This window comes from Chlorocebus sabaeus, chromosome 8 (assembly GCF_047675955.1).
Source record: "Chlorocebus sabaeus isolate Y175 chromosome 8, mChlSab1.0.hap1, whole genome shotgun sequence".
NCBI classification, from domain to species: Eukaryota; Metazoa; Chordata; class Mammalia; order Primates; family Cercopithecidae; genus Chlorocebus; species Chlorocebus sabaeus.
The window spans coordinates 71,702,042-71,726,030 of NC_132911.1; the positions used below are offsets into that span (position 1 = coordinate 71,702,042).

Consider the following 23,989-nt stretch of genomic DNA (forward strand, 5'->3'; position numbering starts at 1 on the left):
ACCACTGAATTCTCATCATTTCAGTGCATTAACAAATATTTGAATACCTATTAAGTGCCAAGTGTTTTCCTACATGTTGGGGATTTAGCAGTGAACAAGATGGATGCAGTTTCTCTTGTTGGAGTTGGTACAGGAATAAGATGATAACCATATAATAGACAAAGTAAATTTAGATGTTATAAAGAAAAGGTTGCATATGTTGGGGGTGAGGGAAAACTTTAGCTGGAATGCTAGGGAGATACATTCTCGTGTTCTTCAATAATCTACACGACCATATCCTGTCAACAACAGATGTTCTGTACTTAACTATTTCTTTTTTTTTTTTAAACCTGAAATAGCAGACAACATGTTGATATGTATACATTAGGTATTTGATGCAATGTAATAGAGTTAATTTCTTATTAGCTTTTGCATTTGCCCTAGCAGGATGAAATAGGGTTTTAAGAGAATGCAAATTACTCAATAAACTGAGTAGGAATGTTTAGAAAATTTTATTACTCAATACTTATAAGATTAAGCATACTTTTGTGGTTTTGGTAGTGGCAGAGAGACATTTTGTAAATTCAGTACATTCTTGACATTTGTGAGCTATGTTTTCTAAGACCTAGGAGAGTTTTCAAAGTTACAAATTCTACTACAGCACATAATTTCCCCATAAAACACGGTAAAATATAACTGATACATTTAAATACCCTTTGTGTCTTTAATGGTTTTCTATAAGTACAGGGCTAAAAAATTTGTCGAGTTGTTTTGTGGCTAAGACCCTTCATATCTTTCGACTTTCACTTTCATTACCAGTATTAGTCATCCCTCAACTCCCAAAACTAAAAGTCAAGGTTAAAAAAAAAAAACCATGAAAGATACTACATTCTTGACAATGAATAGAAAAGTATCAGAACATACAAAAGTGTTGGCACAAAAGGCTGGCCCACTCTTGGGACAGGGACCCACTCAATGCACTAGCTCAGAGGGTTTGTGACTCAAATGAAGCATTAAGAAAATGAGAAATCACTATGAGTCATCAACGATTAGGGTTACTGAAAAATAACTGAAACTAAGAATGTTAAATCCACAGATGCTAAAGGTCTTCTGGTATCTAAATTACAGACCTATAGCAGGAGGGCACAAGCAACCCCTTGTTCATCTCTTTATTGTTAGAGCATATGTGGAATGATTTTGAGGAGGAAGTCAAGTAATGTAGAACTTTCTGAGCTGGATATCTTATAAGAAATTATCTGGAACACCACAGATTGGGTTTTTAGCTCTGCCATATATGCATTGCTAGGTTAGTTCCTAATTTGTCACAAATTCAAAAAGGCTCTGAACTTCAGTTTCTTTCTCTGTAATGAGAGCTGCCAATTCCCACTTCCAAGGGCACAGGTGAGGATAAGCTGAGCCAGGGTTACAAGAGGTCTTCATAAACATGAAAGCAGCCCATGGAATCAAGGTGTTACTGTTACTCAATCAGGTATCATTGGTTTCAAATCCCCACTTCATTTGTTAAGCAGAATAAAAACACAGGGAAGCACTGACTAGCTGAAATGGACATTGTGTAAAGGGTTTAACTTACTTCTTTTACAAACCACTGACAAAAGGCAGGACCAATCCATTCTCTGGCATGAATACCACAGTCTATCCAAACAGCTCTTTTGAGTCGTGAACGTCTGCCCAGCTGAAAACAAGAGCATTCACAGTACTAACTCAGGCTTTTAGATTCACTGACCAGCATAATTTAATAAGGTTTCAGCATAATTCTTCATTATAGTGTGGTTCATTAGGTAATGCATAAAAAGACAAAGGGAGTTCCTATCTATCTCGAAAGTCCAGGCTTATTTACGCAGAAACAATATATTTATTGTCCTAATTATAATAAAAGAACTAGAAAGCACAAAAGGGAAAGGAAAATCCCTAAAATAGGTTGCTTCTTTATTTTTAAAAATTTTTTATTTTAATTAATTAATTAATTTTTAAGAGATGAGTTCTTGCTATGTTGCCAAGGCTGGTCTTGAACTCCTGGTCTCTTGCAATCCTCCTGGCTCAGCCTGCTTCTTCATTGTAATACAGTATGTGACTGTTAAGTAAAAAGCTAAGTCCTCCCTCATCCCCTTTCTCTCTCCATCCCAAGGAATAGTTCTTAAATAATAGCTATATTTTATAGGTGGATAAAGTCAAATTTTATTGTACCATGAAATGAAAACATAAAACAACTTGATTTCTAGAATCAAGTGGCAGATTTTCTTTACAATCCAACTATATCAATATTACTTTTAATCTGGTTGCTAGCCGAGAAATCAATAGGAGCTCCTGTTATTATAATTACAGGGGATCTAATTTTAATTCGTTCATTAATTCACTCCACAAATACTTCAGGAAATCTTTTTTAACGTCAGACATTGTGCTCAGTACTGGAGATTCAAACATGAACAGACAAGGAATTTATATGCTAGTGGGGAGGGCAAACATGTACGCAATCAATCAACAATTATGATGTGAATATCTATAAGTTACCATGGGAACATAAGAGTGTTATGTTGAATTTTCCTAAGTAATAAAAGGTGGCTCCTCAGAAGAGGAGCACTTGAGTACTTCAGCAAGACATAAAGCTTGTTTGGCAGACAAGTTGGAAGAAGGCATGTCAATCCTGGAAGAGAATCTGTGCACACCATATTGGAGGAACTGTGCCTGCAGTTTGAGGAAGGAACAGCAGATAAAGCTCAACGTGGATTCCCTGGATACTAAATAAAAGAGATGAGCTTCCTCCTGTATTCTGTGGGGGGCTGTGTGTGTGTATGTGTGTGTGTGTGTGTGTGTGTTTGCTTGCTCATGTTTGAGGGCTTATATTGGCAGCAGTGTGGAGGATGGATTAGAGCATGAGAGAGTCAAGAATGGGGGCTCCAAGGAAGCTCAGCAGTGAGGCAACTACTGCAATAGTCCAGGGAGAACAGACACAGAGAGAAGTCAGGGTAATAGCTAAGAGGACAAGAGAAGCAACTGGGGCAGATCTGAAATATTCAGAAGAAAAAATGGTCAGCTTTTGGTGGTAATTTAAAGTGAATGGTTAAAGGAGAGGAATTTAGGATGATGCCCATGTTTCTGAATTGGGAGGAGACGGATGCCATTCTGAATCTGAGGTGCTTTTCTGAATATCCAGGGAAGAGTCTCAAGTAGGCAATGGGGGTGAATTTAAGGTTCCAGAGGGTGGACTGCAATGGATACAGAGGTCTGGGATGACTGCTGAAATTATGGGCTAGCTGTGTCTATCTAGAGAGTGTTTGTGATATGAAAGTAGGGCTGAGGATAGAGTCTCAGGGATTACCTGAACCTAAGAAAGAACAAGGGGAAAGGAGCCAGTGAGTGAGACCCAGATGGTCAGAGAGACAGGAGGAGAATCAACTAGGAGTGGCTGCTGGCCTTGGAAAGAAGTTTTAGAAGAGTTGTGGGGGCAAAGGCTGGTGAGTCAAAGTCTGAATGATAGGACAGGAAATAGAGATGGTGATTAGAGGTCAGTCTTTTTAGAAGTTTGGCTGAGAAAGAATGGAGAGCTGTAGGTCAGTAGACAGAAAAGAATGCAGGGTCAAGAGATGGATGAGAATAATGCGTAGCTCCTGCATTAGTTTGTTCTCACGTTGCTATAAAGAACTACCTGAAACTAGGTAGTTACAAATAAAAGAGGTTTAATTGGCTCAGAGTTCTGCAGGCTGTACAGGAAGCATGGCTGGGGAGGCCTCAGGAAACTTAGAGTCACGGCAGAAGGCGGAGAGGAAGGAGGCACATCTTACATGGTGGAGCAGGAGGAAGAGAGTGAAGGGGGAAGGGCTACACACTTTTAAACAATCAGATCTCATGAGAACTCACTCACTATCACAAGAAGAGCAGGGGGAAATCTGCCCTCATGATTCAATCACCTCCCACCAGGTTCCTCCCACAACATTGGAAATTATAATTTGATGTGAGATTTGGGTGGGGACACAGAGCCAAACCATATCAGTTTCTCACACATTTATATAGTTTTGCGTTGGTTCATCTTAAGCAGCACCAACTCACAAATACTTTGCATCGATAACTGAAAATGTTAGCAACAGTATTCTCTGGAATATCCAATGGCAAAAATGAAATATGGCTTAGAAACCTAAGGGAAAATATTTCTGAGATTATCAGATGATGTTAAATATGAGACTCTATAAAAGATCATTTCATTTCTTTTCCCCATAAGTCAAAGTTGAAAAAGATGAATATTTGGTAAACATTATGTATTTACATAGCAATTGCTTATTTTTACCTTTAAAATAAAAAGAGATCTTCCCTCATATGATCTTCCAATAGAGAACATGTGAATGAGGCCTGAGTGAGTTTTATTCAGATGATGCATCCAATTTTGAATCTAAGAGCAAATAAATAAAAACTATGTTAGACTCTCTCACAATAATGGAGCTTCTAGAGAACAAAAGGAAACAAAAAGACAACAGTAGGTCTTAGAATTCAAGGAGTGCACATGGAATATAAAATTGAACAAAAACCTACTTTCTATTTTTAATTTTCTTTGGGATACTTAAAATTACATTTAATTTTCTGCCTTTACAGATAGTAGCTTATGGCTTTATATTGTTCTTCCATTATCTACCATATATCATTAATACACTAGTTACAGATTTTTATTAAAAATTGATGTGTTCTGGCTTCTTTTTGAAAATCAGAATTTATTTCTATTTTCCGCAAGTATTTAAGAGGGAAAGAAATAAATCAACTTTAGGAAAACTGTCCAAACTACTTGAAAGTGTTTCTTAAAGTCCCATATATTACAATTTGCCACTGAACAGAGGATGCTAAGAAAAAGGCATTATCTTTTTTCATTGAAAGATTTTTCTACTGAGCTACACATCAGAGGGCAAACTCTGAATAATTTCTCCAGTGATAGTGACACATTTGCATTGATCCATTCATATACACTTACCTGTCATCAGGAAAAGATACATTTGAATGAATAAGGTGCTTCATTCCTGACTTAAAAGCCTTATAAGGTGTAAAAAAATAACACACAAGTGTCCTATCATTTTATGGTATAAAAGGATCAATGTTGAAAAAAATGGCTAAATATATTCAGGAAAGTACCCATACATTATTTTCTTTCTATTCGTATTTAATCTAATGAGCAGGATGTTTGTGTGTGTGTGTATATACACATACATTATGTATATCTATATTATATTTGTAAAATTTGACTTTTTTAGTGGATGTTAGCAGTACTTCTGTGTGCAAAGTTATCTAAAACCTTTCTATTGCTTCTAAGCTTCATAATGTGTTGAGACATGAAATATGTGGAGATAATTTTGAAAGGAGAGTTGTCATCAAGAGAACCAAAAATCGTCTTAAGAATAGAGCAGCATCTCATTTATTTTATGTCTGGCATTCCTTTGTTCAATTCAGAGGAAGCATGGAAAATGTATGATTCATTCATTTATTCCTCTGTCAACAACTATGTATTTGGAGGTCTCTATTTGCCTGCCACTGGGGTTATAGTGGTGAATAAGAAAGAAATGGCCTGCCTTCATGGAACTTGTAGCTTATTAGGGGTGAAAGGCATTAATAATCACATAATTACATAATTAAAAACTGTGATAGACTATCACAGTTTTTAATTATGTAATTATGTGATTATTTTATTAATGCCTTTCCCTGTGCTACGGGGGCATGTAATTCAAGGTGTTGGTGGAGGAGGGGTTTAAATCCAATATGGGAGAATAGGAACAGCTACCTTTTTGCTTAAGCTGAGATTTGCAGAACAACAAGCTGTCCAAGTGAATAGTAAAGGATGAGGCAGTGCGGATGAGGTGGCTGTCAGTTCTCCAGGTAGGATAAAAATGCATGTTCAAAGGTGCAGAGGTGCCACAAATGAAGCTTTGCCTTTGAGAGTTCTCAACTTTGCAGAGAGTGCAAGTAAGGTCCACTCATCATTTTCTCAAACTCTGGTTAGCTTTACATTTCTTGACTTCTTAGTGGAGGCCATTATAGCTATAATTATAGCAGCATTTCCCCACTCTTTCATTGCACTTCCTACATCCAATGTAAAAGTGGTATGGGTAAAGCAAGTGAAATTAAAATTATTTTGATACTTCTTAGATACCATCAAAGACTTAATAGAAGAGATAAGGTGCCTGGGCCATTTAAAAGCTACACATATTCTTCACATAGTACCTTCTCTGTCTTTATGCTTCTCCCCAAGAAGCATAAAGCACATCAATTTCTCCCTTAGACCTAAATGATAAAGACGACTCTGTAAAAAACCGAAAAAGCTCTTTTGATTACATACTTCTTCTAAGGAGTGATAAACTTCATAATTATATCCAGAGAGGGATCTTCGGTTTCTCTGGGTTTGCAAGTTGCTTCCCTTCTCTAGTGTTTTCTGAAGATCTTCTATGAGGATCCTGGATTTGGAATGACAGACATGATGAAAAGTAAATTGAGATATTGCAAAAATCAGGCAACATCCAAAGAAAATCATATGCATCTATGTAAAGAAAGACTGTGGTGATCAATATTTCTAAAAATACCAAATGTTGGGAAAATGTTATTTTTCAGGAAATGAAAACTGTTAAATAAGTGGTGTAATGAATTTAAAGTGTAAAATTATAGGCAGATGTCCTCCAGTGACAGTAGTAGTAACAATAGCTGTTGATTCACAGCCACAACAACCGAATGATGGCTACGAGCGCTTAGATTTACTGAGTACTACTTACCTACCAGCAGCCAGGCACTGTGCTATGTATTTTATGTACAAAATCTTAGTTAATAGCCCTATAGTCTATGTGGTAGATTCTCTTGTTAATGGTATGTTTAAAATGGGGAAACTGAGTCTCAAAAGGGTCAAGAACTCACCAATATCACTTTTCTGGTCAGTGCCGAGCCAGAATTTGAACTTGGAAGGTGAACCCAAATTCCAATCTTGAGATTCTAGGTCCAGGGTCATTTCATGAAAACTGAGCCTAGGGTTCTCTTCCGTGCCCTCACCACCTTCTTTTTCCTGCTGCTTCTTCCTGTGCACATCCCTTCCATCACCAAGAGACTGTGGTCACATCACTATCCAGCACCCCTGACTCAAGACAGAGAGGAAAGGGAAAGGGGAAAAGAAGCTACAGTCCTCAAGAGGAAACTGAAGAAATACCCAGAGTTGGAAAAAGTGATTTCACTACCTGCCAGTGTCAAGAATGCCAAGAGAAGAGAAGCTCAGCCAATTATAGTGAATGCATTTGGAAATTAAAGGCTGAGGCCAGGGCGGGAGATTCCAGGCTTTGTGGAACCAGCTCCAGGTGGAGTCATTAGTGTTCTTGATGTGACATGTGAGTTAGATAAATACAGGCCTGTCTTCTCAATGCTCACCAGCCTCCACTAACTAGAGTTCCACACAGTAGCAAAGCACTTCAGTCATTTGCATTACTTAAAGATGTTAGAAAGCCTCCCAGTGATTTTACTGGGCCTGGCAGGTGGCTAAAAAGCTTTGCTTTCATATTTTATTTTCCAAAAGAACCTGTTGTTTAATGATTTAAGTGCTATTAGAAGAACATATAATGGCATCTTTCAGCCTTGAAAGTTATTTAAAGCCTTTAATATTAAGTTTTAAAAATTATTTAAAAAAATTATCTTGAATCATCTAAAGAAATATTTTCCATTCTATGAAGAAAGTAAATTAACTTAGGGTCATATTGGGTATAGGACATTCTTTTTCATTTACTTATTTGTTATTTATTGAGCACCTACTATGGACAAAGCACTTAATCAGGAATTGATCATTGGCTTACTGCTTTTTTTGTTTCTATTTTTGATTTTAAAATTGAAAACATTTTAGAAATCAAGGTAAGGTGAGGAGGCTCAAAGCTTGGTTAAGTCCCTGACGGCTGCTTGTAGTGGCTCAAAATGTGAGCGGGAGGTTGTTGTTGGTTTGAACACCATCTGTATTAGTGCTTTCTTTTTTACCCTCAAAGTAAGAATCTACAGATGATTAGGCTTGTATGGGTTAAAGTATTTTACAATATTGCTAAGGTAAGTCTTGAGCCAAATGAACCTCCATGTCAATTTTCTAACTTCCTTGTGTTAGGAGAGAATCTGGGATGGTCAAGAGGGATGCGAGTTTGACTAGGGCTGGGGTAGTTATAAATTGTCAACGTATTCCAATACTGCAGGGAACCTTCAGGTATGTTTCCCTCACCAAGATCATCTATTATTTCTCCTGGCTACTTTTTTCGATCCCAAGAAACTAAGGAAAAAAAAATGTAGATGGATTTGCCAAAGGCAGAAATCTATACTAGAATCTCCTTCTGAATTTCCAATTGTTAAATTCTGTGGTACTTTGTTATGGTGGTCCCAGCAAACCAACCCAGGTCTCTGTTCAGTAACTTACATTGCACCCAAATGCAGGCCCTAGGAGATCAGCCTTAAATTAAAAAATAATTGTGATACTGGAGGTCATGTCCCATTTTCCTTGTTAAGTAGTTGACTAGAAACTAGCATATCCATGACAAAGCTATGAAATGGAGTCTCAGAATGGTCTTTGTAAACTGTTGTAGTTTCTTACTTCTTCACAGCCTGTGATGATTCCTACCCTAGTTGTGTATATTCCTGTAATGGTGACTAAAACTATTATAAACTTTCTGAGTGATGCCATTACTCAGTACAAAACCACCTCCTCAAAGTTTCCAGGGTGGGGAGGGACCCTCAAAAAATAGAATTTTTTTTTTTTTTTTGAGGAATCTTGCTCTGTCACCCAGGCTGGAGTGCAGTGGTGTGAACTTGGCTCACTGCAACTCCACCTCCCAAGTTCAAGTGATTCTCGTGTCTCAGCCTCCCGAGTAGCTGAGATTACAGCCACACACCACCATGCCCGGCTAATTGTATTTTCAGTAGAGACTAGGTTTTACCATGTTGGCCAAGCTGGTCTTAAACTTCTAACCTTAGGTAATCCACCAGCTCAGCCTCCCAAAGTGCTGGGATTACAGGTGTGAGCCACCACGCCTGGCCAAAAAACAGAAATTTCGTCAACAACTTTTACAGGTATTTACTTTACAGAATGACCAAAATGTTTTATGGTAGAATGAATAATTCCTTAGAGGGGAACTGATCACCTAGGGGCCAGACACATGGAGTCACATCACCTCCACTTTAAAAATCACTATAGCTATACATTATGTATTCTCGTACAGAGTAAATGACAATCTTTTGAAAATACTCCAGGCTACAATACTAAAAGTCAATTAAAATGATCTCTACCTACTGGGCCCATGGAATTTAATTGACTCATGTGTTATTATCTTGGGACCAACGAAATGAATAATTCTAAATGACTGTTCTCCATGAAGAGGCAACTGATTTAAAACACTCATTTTTTAGACTTTATTCTCTGTGACATGAAGTGTGATATTTTATTCTATATCAGTTCCACATGACCTATATTTAATGACAGGAAATATAGACTTGTTAAACTAACTGGTATATTCTTTTCTACTGAATAGTAATTAATGAAGCATGTGAGTGGTTACTGAGCACCTATAGATATAATTGCCAAGCTGTTTCCTGTCAGGCATTCAGAGAATCAGAGTAGGCCTTCAAAGCTAGAGCAATGACTAAAATGTATCCAGTATGAACAATAGTTTTATGCACAGCTGTGATTCTGTTCTAGAAGCACAGATAAAATACCTTTCTGTAAAAAGCATATCAGTACTTTAATAAAGCTGTAAATATCCTTCTGTCAGGGCAGTCTCTGTGTGGACCAGAGATGTCACTGCCATTTGGCACCTCTTGGCTCAGCCCTCCAGAGAGCCTGGGCCCTCGCTATTAACTCACAGAGCCATCAGCCCACCCTAGGTCCCAGGCCCTCCCAGACCCCCAAACTCTGTGCCAGTTTTGACAGTACAACAACTTGCTAAAAAGTTTGGGTAGGTGGAGTAGTCACTTACACTCATGCCTCTCAACCCCAAAATCTTAGGATTCCCAGCAAAGGGTAAGTGACTCCCTTCCTCTCTGTCTCATCTCATTAAGTCACTACACTGCACTTCTCCTAGATCTTCCACTGACGTCCCTTCTCTTCTCCACCTGCTTTTCCCTATGCCCGCTGGAGTCTCCCTTCCTTTGTAAATTAACTTCCTACATTCTCTAGCCTCTTTAGGGAACTCTTTTTTCTCATCAGACATTTGACTCTTTAAAGGATACATATTCTTTTATGGCATTCTATTCCCAGTCTCCCTCTCCACCTGCCTACTGTGGGGTAGAAGGGAGGAAGGTCAGCATATTCTCCTGTATGCCATGAATCTTCTGGCTTCCAGGGAACGCTCATCCTCTCTGCAACATCATGCCACTTCTTGCTGCTTTCCTCGAACTCTTGGCTCTGCCTTGATGTTCCTGCCCCAGAAGTACATTTTCTGCCTCCTCCTCTAATCTTGCCATCAGCCAAGGAGATTCAAGATGATTCTCTGGTGATTTAGGCCACCTGTTCTTGACTGCATCAGCCTCAAAGATATGCACGCAACACTCCCCTTTAATAATCTCTGTGGCTACCCTGTGGATCTTGTCACCAGCCATAAACATTCTACCCTAGGACTCTGAGCATCCAACTACTCACATTTTGTCAGAACTTCTTTCCTTCCCATTTGTTTCCCTCAGTAACACTACATTGTTTTCAATACAAAGACCTTAATATCTTCCCTGATTCTTCCATTTGGTCCCCTTATCCCTCCTAGATGCTCCTGCCTTCCAATCCATATTAGACCCAGGGATGAATACTTGAACTAGTATCTCACTAAGGACCTCAACTTTCTTGCCACCCTGACCTTTCCATGGTCCTATCCAACAGAACCTCCACTCTGTATCAGTGTTACAATCTCTCTTCTCTGCAACAACCACTTCTCTTTGTTCATACCCCAGTTTTTCTTTTGGTAATACCCTTTAACCCTTCCTTCTTTACTTTCAGTAGATAATTTTGCTTCTTCCTTCATCCAGAAAATTTAGCCATTGGCAGTAATCTTTTTTGACGTGTCCACTTTCCTCTCTACAATCTTAAGTAGATCCACCACATTTATCTCTTTGGTTTTAGAAAATGAGGTATCCTTCCTGCTGTTCAGACACTTTTCTTTCTGCACATTCTCTCTGGCATCATCGGTATCTTCCTCCTTACAGGCTCTTCCTTCAGCCTACAAATACATCAAGACTTCCCCCCTACACAAACAAATCCAAAATCTACCAGGTACGCATCAGCGATGCATCTCTTCCCAGTCACTTCTCATTCTCTGCTTCTCTTATTCTAATTGCTAAGAACAGGAATAGACTCTGCTGCTGTGTGTTCTCACCTCCTGTTCACATCTGTGTCTTCTAGTGCAAACATTCTAATCCACCTTTAGAGTCATCAATGTTCTTTCTATTGCCAGATCCAAAGGAAACTGGTTGGTCCTTTGCTTGCTGGATATCACTGCAGCACTTGGTACTCTGGACCCATCTCTTTCTTTAAAGTCTTGCTTTTCTTCTTCAACTCCTCTGACTATCTTCCACTTGCTCTTTTCTTCTTTTTTGAGACAGGGTCTCACTCTGTTGCCCAGGCTGGAGTGCAGTGGTGCGATCTCAGCTCACTGCAACCTCTGCCTCCTAGGTTCAAGTGATTCTTCTGCTCAGCCCCCCGAGTAGCTGGGATTACAGGCATGCACCACCGTGCCTGGCTAATTTTTGTATTTTTAGTAGAGACAGGGTTTCACCATGTTGGTCAGGCTGCTCTTGAACTCCTGACCTCAGGTGATCTGACCGCCTCAGCCTCCCAAAGCGCTGGGATTACAGGTGTCAGCCACCGCACCCGGCCCCACCTGCTCTTTTCTTACTCCTCTAACCAATTTTTTTTTTTTTTAAAACTAACTCTCAAAATATCTAAATCCGTTCAAGTTTGTCTACTCAGTTACCCAAGCTAGAAAACTCAGAGTCATCCTTTCACTTCTTGCTTTCCTACTTACCATCCAACATGAGGAGAGTCTGCTCTGACATATTTTTTTAATGCTCTCATGATCCTACTACTCTGGTCCTACTCAGAGCCTCACTCCCTCTTCCCTAGACTAGTGTTTCCTATCCCCTCCACCCGATCCCACTGGCATGCACCTCCTTTGCAATGGGGCAGCACCACCCACAAGACAAGGTCTGAGCTGCTGCCCCTGCACATAAGATTTCCCACCATTGGAACTCCCTGTTTCCAGCATCATTTCTTTCTGCCCTTTGACTTGCACTTCATACACTAACCACTCTGCACTCATATGCTGCTTCTTCCTTTGCTTGTGTGGTCCCCTCTGCCTCTGCCTGGCTGGCATAGCTCCTGCAGAAAACCTTTTCCACTCCTGCCTTCTCGTCCACTCTCTAGGCCTTGCTAGGCTGCTCTCCTTTCTTCACAGAAAAATGTCTGTTGGTTCACTGATCACTTAGTGGTAACAGTGAATAGTGAAATGAAAGGTCCACATGGTTGCTCCCATCCCCCATTGGACTAATAAGCTCTTCAAGGTGAATATATTCACGTCAGTTTTCCCCGTATGAAAAATTGTACCAAACACACTGTCATAAGCGCTTGATAAATAACCTACATATAACTACCATTTGGTTCAGTTTAGTACAAACAAATTTTATAGCAAGTGAAAAGGAATGCTTACTTGTAATGGATGTTGGCTTCCTGTAAGAAGGCTAACAGGGCTCGGGAACCGTTTTGGGGGATATGGACATCAGTAACTGTTCCCTCTGATACATAGGAGATACTGCTGGGCTGCCACAGGTCCACCTGTAGTGCAGGAACCAACCTATAATTCATGTCCAACTTAGTGGGGGAAAATCTGTGTCACGATGTCAAACACATTCTTTTGTTTGCATATAGTAACCAAACATATTTTGGAATTAGACTTAACGCTTTCATCATCAGGGTAAAACCATTTTATCTTGAATTTGAGTTTCCAAATGATATCATATCCATATAGAATTTGATCATAATTGGCAAGTAATAGTTTGAAGACAAATATATTAAAGCTACAAGGTAAAAATGAGATAAAATAGTTTTAGGTATAATTTTGATATTGTTTTAAAATTATTTGCCATGCAAATACTTGAAAAACTGCAAGAAAAAAAGATATAAATCACCCTTCATCCTACCACACAAAAACACTGTGGTAGCTGGGGAGTATTTGGTAATTTCAAATGGAACAGTCTCCCATTCTTGGTCTTTTTCTTTTCCTCTTCTTTTTTTTTTTTTTTTTTTTTTTTCTTTTTTTTTGAGATGGAGTCTTTCTCTGTTACCCAGGCTGGAGTGCAGTGGCGTCATCTCAGTTCCCAGCAATCTCCGCCTCCCGGGTTTAAGCGATTCTCCTGCCTCAGCTTCCCAAGTAGCTGGGATTATAGGTGCATGCCACCAGGTCCAGCTAATTTTTGTATTTTTCTTTTTTTTTAGTAGAGACAGGGTTTCATCATATTGGCCAGGCTTGTCTTGAACTCCTGACCTCAAGTGATCCACCTTCCTCGGCCTCCTGAACTGCTGGGATTAAAAACGTGAGCCACGGCGCCCCACCTAGATGGAACATTCTCTAGATGCCTGTTCTTCTTCCGACACACGCCTTTCTCCAATTCCTACTCAGCCTTCACTTGTCAACATAAACGTCCCTTTTCAAGGAAGACTTGGCTGCTAGGGTAGGTCTCCTTGTTGTAGCTCTTAGAGAACCTGGTGCTTCTTTCATGATGTAACTTCCTCTTGCCAGAAAGTAAGCTCTGGGAGGGCGAAGGGTTTGCCTATTTGGTTGCCACCCATCCTGGAACAGTGCCTTACATAAATTAGCGACTCAGTATTTGTTGCATGAGTGTAGACCTCCCCCTATTTAGTAATTCACTACATGTTCAGTATTTTGCAGGAGAGCAGAAGCCACATCTGTTTCCTTACTATAGTGTCCCCAGTGCCTTAGCCAGTGCTCTGTGCCTGGTAGGAGCTTGGCCTTCATCAAAGGCAGGATGGAACGCAGATGGAAGGGAGGAAAGCCCTATCTCTGCAGGAGCTTGGAGCATCATTTCTAATTAGGCACCGTTTGTCTTCACAGTCCTGCCTCTGTCTGCCCCTGACTGCTCTGGGCCTCCCTCTTCCTGCATCTCCAGTCTTGGAGGATGCTGCAGGGCCTTGATCTCTGCTAAGCCCTTATCTGATAAGGTTTACTTTATCTTCACTTAAGTGTCAGTGCCTGCATTCTGTGAGGAACTCTAGAAGACCAAAAATACTTTGTGACTCAGGAAAATAAACCTCTAATGATACAATTTAGTCTGGAACAGGGTAGAGAGGCTTTTATTTTGGGGACAAAGAGTCTACCTGTTTTCTTTCATGCAGCTGACTCCTCCACTGGCTTGCAAGGGCAAATCTGACTCAGCTAACATGCCGGTCCAACAATCAGTGCACAACAGAAGTGTGAGGCTGGAAGGGGTGCTGAGAGGTCATTCAATCCATCTGTCAGCCCTTGGGCAAGGACACATCTAGGACTGCACCAAACTGTCCCCAGTAGGTGTGTCTAAACCAAATCTTTTAAGTCTCCAAATAAAGGAGAGTCAACAATATCCCAATTGAACTCATTCACATTTAACAAGATTGTCAGACATTTTTCTTAATCCCTTCTATTGCAGCATAGTTTCATTTTTTTTTTTTTTTTTTTTTTTTTTGGTGTTCTGTTCTTCAGTGAGGAATAGCTGGTTTCTTGCCTTTATAAGAAAAAGCATGTTGGTATCTTTCACTTTTCTTTATATATTAGATTTTCTAATCCTTTAGAAGATTGAATCTTTGGGACTTGCCTCTAAACCCATTACAGAGACAGATTTTTGATATTAAGGATAACAGTTTGCTGCCACCCCTTAATGCCAGTGAATATGAGGAAATTGTGCTGTATTCAGAGGATAGAGAGGCACAGGTAGCTAAAATAATATGAATTACCACTCGAGATGAGTCTGTAAGTGCTATTTTCTGGGGGTACATGCTGAAATAAGAATCCTCATCCCACAGAAGAGAGCAGCTTCTCCACAGGAAAGTTCCATGAAACGGACCCTACAGCAAGGCTTGGAGAAGGCTTCCTGGGAAACCTTCTCAGAAAGTGTGCTTCGAAATGTGCTCAGAAAGCTGTTGGCCTAAAGGACAACTGATAAAAAAGAACTTGCAAAATCAGGAATTCTATTTTGGTGTGATATTATGAAAGTAAATGAAAATGAATTATTGGTTTTTCTCCAGTAATATTTTAAAGAAAGGGTATCTGAATAAGCAGCATGGATATTCAGTCGGGGTGGTGGCAGGCAGGTGCCTATAGAAGACATACGGGACAGTAATTACCATCTGAGATTTATAATGTTTCATCTGCTTTATAGAAATCTCTAATCTTTTCAATAACACTTTGAGGAGGAATTGATTGTAGATACATTTAATGAAGGAGAAGATTGAGGTTCATAGAGGCTAAGTAATTTTCCCAAGGTTGCACAGGTACAAAATGGCTGATACAGGACATGCTTAACAGCAGTGCCCCTAATTTACTGACCCGGTTCTTGTCTTCAGGATCTTCTGAGAATATGCCAGAAAAATAAACATCTTCCAACTTCCTGATCTAGCATTTGGGGAGGTCTGGTCAGTAGGTCTCACATTCTGGTCTTTCCTGTGGGGTTATTTGTCCTGTAAATTCATATGCAGGTATTTCAAGGTTCCAATCAGCCCCCTGTGTGTAGTTTCCTATCAATCATTTCCTTAGGGCCTGATCACAACTGGATGAGATAGTTAGTGGTTCTGAACTGCAAAGCTGTGTGATTCAGCGCTACAACATAACAAAAGTATCAAGAACCTTATCAGGGTGGGCCAAGGCTGTTTGCCAACCATTCCAGGTCTTTGCTGCAAGCAGCCACCTGATACTCCACAGGAAAGGATACTCCCCTTTGTACAGCCTTCTGGCCTAGGACCCTGGTGACTGTTCCCATGTGTTCCTTTCCTCACATGATTACTAGTCGCATATATACAGACATGTTTAAGAGGCCGAGGTATTTCAGTGTCATGCTCAATCTGACAGCCATGGGCTGGAATCCTAGCTCTGGCAGCATCGGCTGTGTGACTTAGGGGAGGCTTTTAACATTTCTGAGCCTCAGTATCCTCATGTGTACTGTGAAGATAATCTTAAAAACATACCCAACAGGCTTTCTTGGAGGATTAATTGGAATCACAGAAGCAAAATAGCAGAGGGTCTGTCACATAGCAGGAGCTCAAAAGACAACCAGTGTTTATTATTATTGCTATTTGAAAGGCATATGAAAAGAAAGACTGGTTGGAATAAGGACAGAGTTCAACTTCGTGTGGTTAAGATGAAGAACGTGGTGAGATTGTGTCCCTACTCAGAGATTAAAACCTAGAGATGGCTTTAGGGGTGTGGGGGCAGGAAGCAATAAATAAACGAAAAATATAAACAATGCAGGAATGTTTCCTAGCACAAAGTCAAATGGCTGAATTGGAAGCCACTATAGTGGTGGTAAATTCCATAGGCCCTGGAGTCTGACTCCCTAGGATCTGATGTAGTCTCCTATTTAGTCTCTGTGTGATTTTGGGCAGGTTCGTCAACTTTCTGGGCCTTGCTTTCTTCTTTGGTAAATTGAAGGTGATAATTATATCTTCCTTATTGGTCAATATTTAATAATGTCAGTAGTGATAGCAGCAGGAGACAGACATATTCCTAGGCAGACAGGGATAGGTACCTGGTGAAACCTGACCTTCATGCCAAAGACAGCCTGAAGCCTGAAAACTGAGCTGCCAGTTCTGGGTGGACTCCACGAGCTGAGTGAGAACTTCCTTGATGCCTTTTTAGCTAATTAAATGGTGCTTTTATCAGGCCCGCCCATGGACCAATCAGCATGATTGGTCCCCCATTCTGAGCCCATATAAAGGCTGGACTCAGTCTCACAGATGGCTACCCACTTTCAGGCGCCCTCTCACACAGTGGCCTACCCACTTCGGGTCCCCTCTGGTGTTTGGAGTTTCCTGTGGCTCAACAAAAATTTTCTCTGCCTTGCTCACTCTCCAGTGTCTGTGTACCTCATTCCTCTTAGTCGTGGGACAAGAAGCTGGAACCCACCAAACTACTGTAACACGTGCTCCTGCTCACTGAGCTACAGGAGTGAGAAAAAACTGCTGGCTGTTACATGCCCACATTTGCCAAGTTGCAGGCACAGGACTGAACAAGCTGTGACATGCCTCCGTTCTCTGAACTGCGAGACAGTGGGAATGAACGAGCTGTGATACACTGCCATTCACCAAGCTACCAATGGCAGGAAAAAGAGAAAGCCCCCATTTCTCGGGGGCTCAGACCTTGGGACTCCCTGGGCGACAGCTGTAACATCCCTGGGGCTTTGCAGTTGCTGGCATCTCCCAGTTTTTGGGTGCCACTGCATTCCTGTCATCCAGATGCTGGCGCCCAAGGTGGAAGCCTGCTGCAACATGCCTGGTCAAGACGTGGGCTGTGGCAGATGCAGCGGGTGGGCACGAGATCCAGGCTGGGGGACAAGCTGAGTGTAACCTACTGGGCTGAGTGGGTGGAGTGGGCCTGGCGGCCTGAGACCTCGGGTAGAGGTCATAGTGGCTGCAGAGATTTCTGGCTGACAAAGTGGCACCGAAGGAATCCTATGATAGTGGTAGTTATTTTTGTTACTATTATCATGGAGATTAGAGAGATAATAGAAAATACAGTGATTAGGAGTATGAATTCTATAGCTAGGCAGCCTGTGTTTGAATCCCAGTTCTGCCACTTGTAGGCTGTTTGACTGCAGGCAATCTACTTAGCTCTCAGCACTTCAGTTTCCTCATTTATGAAATGGGACCATAAATAGCATATTTTAAATATATTTGTTAGGCTTAAATGAATACATACACACAAAGTACTTAAAATAGTCCTGATGGGCCAGCTGCGTTAGCTCACGCCTGTAATCCCAGCACTTTGGGAGGCCGAGGCAGGCGGATCACGAGGTCAGGAGATCAAGACCATCCTGGCTAACACAGTGAAACTCTGTCTCTACTAAAAATACAAAAAAATTAGCCGAGCGTGGTGGCTGGCGCCTGTAGTCCCAGCTATTCGGGAGGCTGAGACAGGAGAATGGCATGAACCCGGGAGGTGGAGCTTGCAGTGAGCTGAGATGGTGCCACTGCATTCCAGACTAGGGGACAGAGCGAGACTCCATCTCACAAAAAAAAAAAAAAAAAAAAAAAAAAAAAAAAAAAAAAAAAGTCCTGGTGACTTGGAACATTCATTAAATGATAAATAATTCAAAATTCAAAAAAATTTTCTTTGCAATGAAAAGAAGTCATAATTCCACTGAGCACCAATGTCATGGCTCTTTCTAGTTCTTGTGCTGTGCTTACTTATTGGCCTGGCCTACTTCTGAGAAGCACCTGCCTATCTTTTAGTCCAAGGCTAATTACACACCTGGTTCAGGTAGCACAGGATGGGGCTCTCAGTGTCCTCCAGCAGCTTCAGTGTTGAGTCCTATACGTGGATGTGGGAAGATGCAGAAGGTGCTCTGTAAACTTGGTAACAGATGGCTGGCTTCCTAGTTGCCCAAAATAGTACAGAGGCGGACCTTCCTGCTCTATATTCATTCTCATTTTTTGTTGGTTTGGAAAAGGGTTAGGCAGGGCACTTATGTGCCATGTCATAGGATTCTGAGTAAGAAAACTTCATATCAAGTTTGTCTTTGACTAGTGTTTAATTTACATAACCATATCAATTCAATATTAGTTTACACAAAACTTAATATCCTGCAAAATACCTTATTTATTCTTAAAATTCTTTTAGGTCTGCACCCATTTAGCTTTCTTGGATAATCTTTTAGGATCTTTTGCTATGGATTGATTCTTGGAGAGCTTCTCTGCCCTCCAAGTTTGGGTCAAGGTATGTTTGTTGTCTGCTTTCATAGAATTTTTTTTTTCACAGTCTGCAACTTTTAATTATGTCTTATTTGCATGAGTAATTGTTATGAGTTTCCTAGGGGCCGCCATAACAAATTGCAAAAGACAGGGATGGTTTAAAACAATATAAATCTATTCTCTCACAGTTTTAGAGTCCAGAAGTCCAAAATCAAGTTGTTGGCCAGGCTGTGCTTCCCCAGAGGCTCTAGGGGCGATTTCTCACTAGCTGTTTCTAGCTTCCGGTGGCTCTAGGCATTCCTTGGCTTGTGGCCACATCACTCCAACTTATGTCTCCATCTTCACATGGTCTTCTCTTCTGTGTCTTCTCTTCTTCTGTCACTTGCCAAGGATGACTTTATCTCCAGATTCTTAAGTACATTTGAAAATACTTTTTTTTTGCTCACATTCACAGGTCTTGAATGTGGTTAGGACACAGACATGTCTTTTTTGAGGACACTATTCAACCTACTACAATTGTCATGTTAATATTTGTTTCCCCCATTCTCTATGACAGTATGGACTGATATATTTTCTTTAAATATATCCTCTCCCCGAGATTTCTCTAGAGCATTTCTAGATTCTGAATCCTACTTCCCCTTACCAGGGAACTGACAAGGTAGTTCATTTGAATTTCGCCCACTCATCCCATTTCTCACCTTACATGTCCTTAATTTTGAATTTTTACTACGTTTAGATATAATCCTAGACTATACTGCTTCATAGGTCACAGTACTGTATTATCTTCTGAGGACTGCAACAGCCACTGTAGTCATACAGTTAAAAAAACGCTTATTTTTCACTGTATTATTTTTCCTTGCTCTACTTATTGTGTCTGGAATTGGTGGGTTCTTGCTCTCACTGACTTCAAGAACGAAGCTGCGGACCCTTGCAGTGAGTGTTACAGTTCTGAAAGATGGTGTGTCCGGAGTTTGTTCCTTCAGATATCCAGATGTGTCTGGAGTTTGTTCCTTCAGATATCCAGATGTGTCTGCAGTTTCTTCCTTTAGCGTGGGTTCATGGTCTTGCTGACTTCAGGAGTGAAGCTACAGACCCTTGCGGTGTTACAACTCTTAAAAGCAGCGCATCTGGACTTGTTCATTCTTCCTGGTGGGTTCGTGGTCTCGCTGGCTTCAGGAGTGAAGCTGCAGACCTTTGCCGTGAGTGTTACAGCTCATAAAGGCTGCGTGGGCCCAAAGAGTGAACAGCAGCAAAATGTATTGTAAAGAGCAAAAAACAGACTCTACAGCACAGAAAAGGACCTGAGCGGCCCCGCTGGTTAGCGCGGGCAGCCTGCATTTATTTCCTTTCTGACCCCACCCACATCCTGCTGATTGGCCCATTTTACAGAGAGCTGATTGGTCCGTTTTGACAGAGTGCTGATCCGTGCCTTTACAATCCTTTAGGTAGACACAGAGTGCTAGACAGAAAAGTTATCCAAGTCCCCACTAGGTTAGCTAGCTACAGAGTAGTGATTGGTGTATTTACAAACCTTGAGCTAGACACAGGGTGCTGATTGCTGTATTTACAATCCTTTAGCTAGACATAAAAGTTCTCGAAGTCCCCACTAGACTCAGGAGCCCAGCTGGCTTCACCTAATGGATCCCGCACTGAGGCTTCAGGTGGAGCTGCCCTGCACTCCTCAGCCCTTGGGCGGTAGATGGGACCGGGCGCCACGGAGCAGCGAGCGGTGCCCGTTGGGGAGGCTCGGGCTGCCCGGGAGCCCACCGCGGAGGGAGGGCTCGGACATGGCGGGCTGCAGGTCCCCAGCCCTGCCCCGCCGGGAGGCAGCTGAGGCCTCGCGAGAATTTGAGAGCAGTGCATGCGGGTGGGCAGTGCTGGGGAACCCGGTGTAACCTCCGCAGCTGCTGGCCCAGGTGGTAAGCCCCTCACTGCCCTGGGCCCGCGGTGCCGGCAGGCGGCTTTGAGTGTGGGGCCAGCCAAGCCCGCGCCCGCCGGGACTCGTGCTGGCCTGTGAGCGCTGCGCGCAGCCCTGGTTCCCACCCGCGCCTCTCCCTCCACGCAAGCAGAGGGAGCTGGCTCCAGCCTTCGCCAGCCCAGAAACGGGCTCCCAATGTGCAGTGGCGTGCTGAAGGGCTCCTCAAGCGCTGCCAGAGTGAAAGCCGAGGCCGAGGAGGCGCTGAGAGTGAGGGCTGTTAGCACATTGTCACTTCTCATTATGACTTGCCAACATTTCAAATATTGGTGGGCTGCTGACAGGGAAACTTGGCCAAAGATTATGGTCTTCTGTGAACCAAAAGTTCAGGTTAGGTTGTTGAAATTCTGGGACTAATTTTATTTAGGCCCATCCTTTCTTTCCAACCACAGAAGTAATTTGCAAATCACTTTCCTAAAGCATAGCCCCAATAATTCCAACAAAAGACCCTGGAAATTTAGGTAAACTAAAGCTCTAGTTGTTTTGTCATTAAAGAAAAATGAAAATATTTCAACTAACAACTAACTAGGCATTGAAATTATAAAAAATTGGTGGGGTCCCAACAGCGAAATAAAATTAGACCAGTCCAAATGAAAGCATTGCTTAAGAATATAGATTTCAATATAATAGAAATTAATGCCACCAGCCTGAGTACTAGTTATAAGTCAAGCATTATTCCTACAGCATTAGTAAAGGTGGAAGTTCTGGTAAAACTCTCTTTTGGTGCCCGTTTTCCCCTTAATTCTCTTCAAGGTTGAATGCTGATTGCCATAATGGGATAGTATCTCTCATTTATCAAAACAAAGCACATGTGTTGGAAAAGAAAAAGACTCTTAACATTTCTCTGAACTACTAATTGATACATCATCAATGAAGCCCATCAATCAAAGACTGTCAAGACAGGTCATTATCTTAAGTGAAACATCTCAAACAGAAAGTTAAATATTGCATGTTCTCGCTTATAATTGGGAGCTAAATAATGTGTACACAGAACATAGTGTGTGAAATAATAGACATTGGAAACCCAGAAAGGCAGAGGGGTAGTGGGGTGAGGCATGAGAAATTACTTAATGGGTACAATGTATATTATTTGGGTGATGGTAACACTGAAAGTCCAGATTTCACCACAATGCAGTATATCCATGTAACAAAATTGTAATTGTATCCCTTAAATTTATGCGATCCTCCTCCCCCTCGCCTCGCTCATTAGCTTGTTGCAACGAGTGGGGGCAACACAGCAGGGGAAACAACAGACAATCTCAGTAAGAGAGACTTAGAAAGGACTTATTACGGAATTTGGATTTGCTTTAGGAGATTTGTGGAGGGCTTAAGGAACTGAGGTTTTTCTGTGGACTGAATGCTGTGAGGAAGGAGAGTAATTCTGTCATTTGATATTTTAATACTTTTATCTAGAAGGTGGGAGAAACAAAATGGGTCTAAAACCATAATTGATAAAGGAGCAGTGGTCACTGACATTAGCCAGAAAAGGGGTAAGCTTAGTGATTTTTCTGAAATAGACAATGTCTTTTTTCTTTCTTAGTTTGTGTCTAGACATGATCACAATGGTCTTGTTCTTATCTTATTTCATGGTGAACATAGGGTGGCCCTGTCTAATGTTGGTGTCCTGTGAAATGGTTTATGTTCAACAGAGGAACATTATAGTTTTGCTGGGGGAGCTGGGCTGCCTCCTAGGAGCACCAAAGTTCAGGTGTTAATGCCAAGCTGGCTCTTCCTTTTTTCAGGGTAACCACCATTCTCCTGAGGCTGTGTGACAATTAATGGTATGACAGGATGGGTGGGAACTCCCAGCACTATCAGGCCAGGTGGTTAGGAGGTGATTTAGGGGCTATGGGAGGAAGATGCAGGCCTGTGCTTGTCCACCCAGGAGAAATTACGAACCCAAAGACCCCGACTTTGGCACCCTGCATCTTTCTGTAGCGTTAACACACCACTACCCTTTTCATATAAAAGAGCCAATACCACCTTACTTCCTGCCCTCTAAGTGAACATTAGATGACTTATAAGTACTAACGAAAGGTTTCTGACTCCTACGTTAGAGGTTTTGAGAACTTAGCAACCCCTTAGGAAACCTATTAGATAAGGGAAAAAATAGTTCACTACGTTTTGCTAGTTTAAAATAATCCTCTACCTGAAATTCGAGTTAGCATTTTCAGCCTGGCTCTGAGGTAGAATAGATGGAAATAATCAGAGATCACCTTGCATGACCCATTAAGAAGTACATTGGAAGACAAGAGCCCCTGGGTTGTATCTCATCAAGTAATAGAGATTTTCCTCTACTCTCTTTTGATGACTTATAATCTTAACACTGATGACCTCTCGGTGATATTTGATCACTACATTCAGAAGTATTCCATTTGGTGTGCTCAACAACAGTATGATATTGCATTTACACTTAAAAATTCTGGCCCTTTTCTGGGGTCTAATATTTGATGAAATGAAAACCCGAATTACTTTAGGTTTTGTTATGCATTTCCGCTTTCAGCTGTCAGCTTAAGAATTCTGTGTATTAACCAAAAAAATCAAATAAAGCTCATCTTTGGTTTAGTGAAAAAATATTCCTGGTCCTATGTAAACATTGATATGTCACATCTCAGAGCCTTAATTTTCTTAATTACAAATAAAGGGGTTGAACTACATGATTTCCATGTACCCCTTAAACTCTATAATCGTGCTAGACTCAATGTGCTTTTTTGAGTATAAAAGTTTACATTTCCCTTGGAAAGTATTTCTCAAGTTCACCCATATTTTTCTCCCTACTTTGAAGGTCAGAAAAAAGACTCTCAATAATATAGCACCAGAATCATCATTCAGTGATCAGTTATATTAAACCAGATAACTATTCCATTTTTAAAAAGTTAATTTCAACCCCTTTGCTGAAAGCACTTTTTCATAACAGCTAAGAAGATGAAATGGAAATCAGTACATTGTTTTTTCTTCCATTTTCCTTCACATTAATTGTCAGCCGATGAAGAATCCCAGGGTGGAGGGCTGGCTGATCAAGCTGCTGAATCATCACTCTGTGAACGTGCGGAGGATCCGGAGATGATTCTGTCTCTCAGCTGTCTGAGAGAACAGGCTGACTTCCAAAA

At 41.2% G+C, this 23,989-nt stretch overlaps 1 protein-coding gene across 1 annotated transcript in view; it reads right to left on the reverse strand.

Moving 5' to 3' along the window:
* CPA6 (carboxypeptidase A6) overlaps window positions 1–23,989 on the reverse strand; it is a 308,847-nt gene that overhangs the window by 81,400 nt on the left and 203,458 nt on the right. Inside the window, exons 3-6 of the mRNA XM_008000801.3 lie at window positions 12,660–12,784; window positions 6,308–6,422; window positions 4,280–4,381; window positions 1,571–1,672 (exon numbers count right to left, since the gene is read on the reverse strand). Coding sequence (XP_007998992.3) covers window positions 1,571–1,672; window positions 4,280–4,381; window positions 6,308–6,422; window positions 12,660–12,784 — 444 coding nt within the window. The remainder of the gene's footprint in view (window positions 1–1,570; window positions 1,673–4,279; window positions 4,382–6,307; window positions 6,423–12,659; window positions 12,785–23,989) is intronic.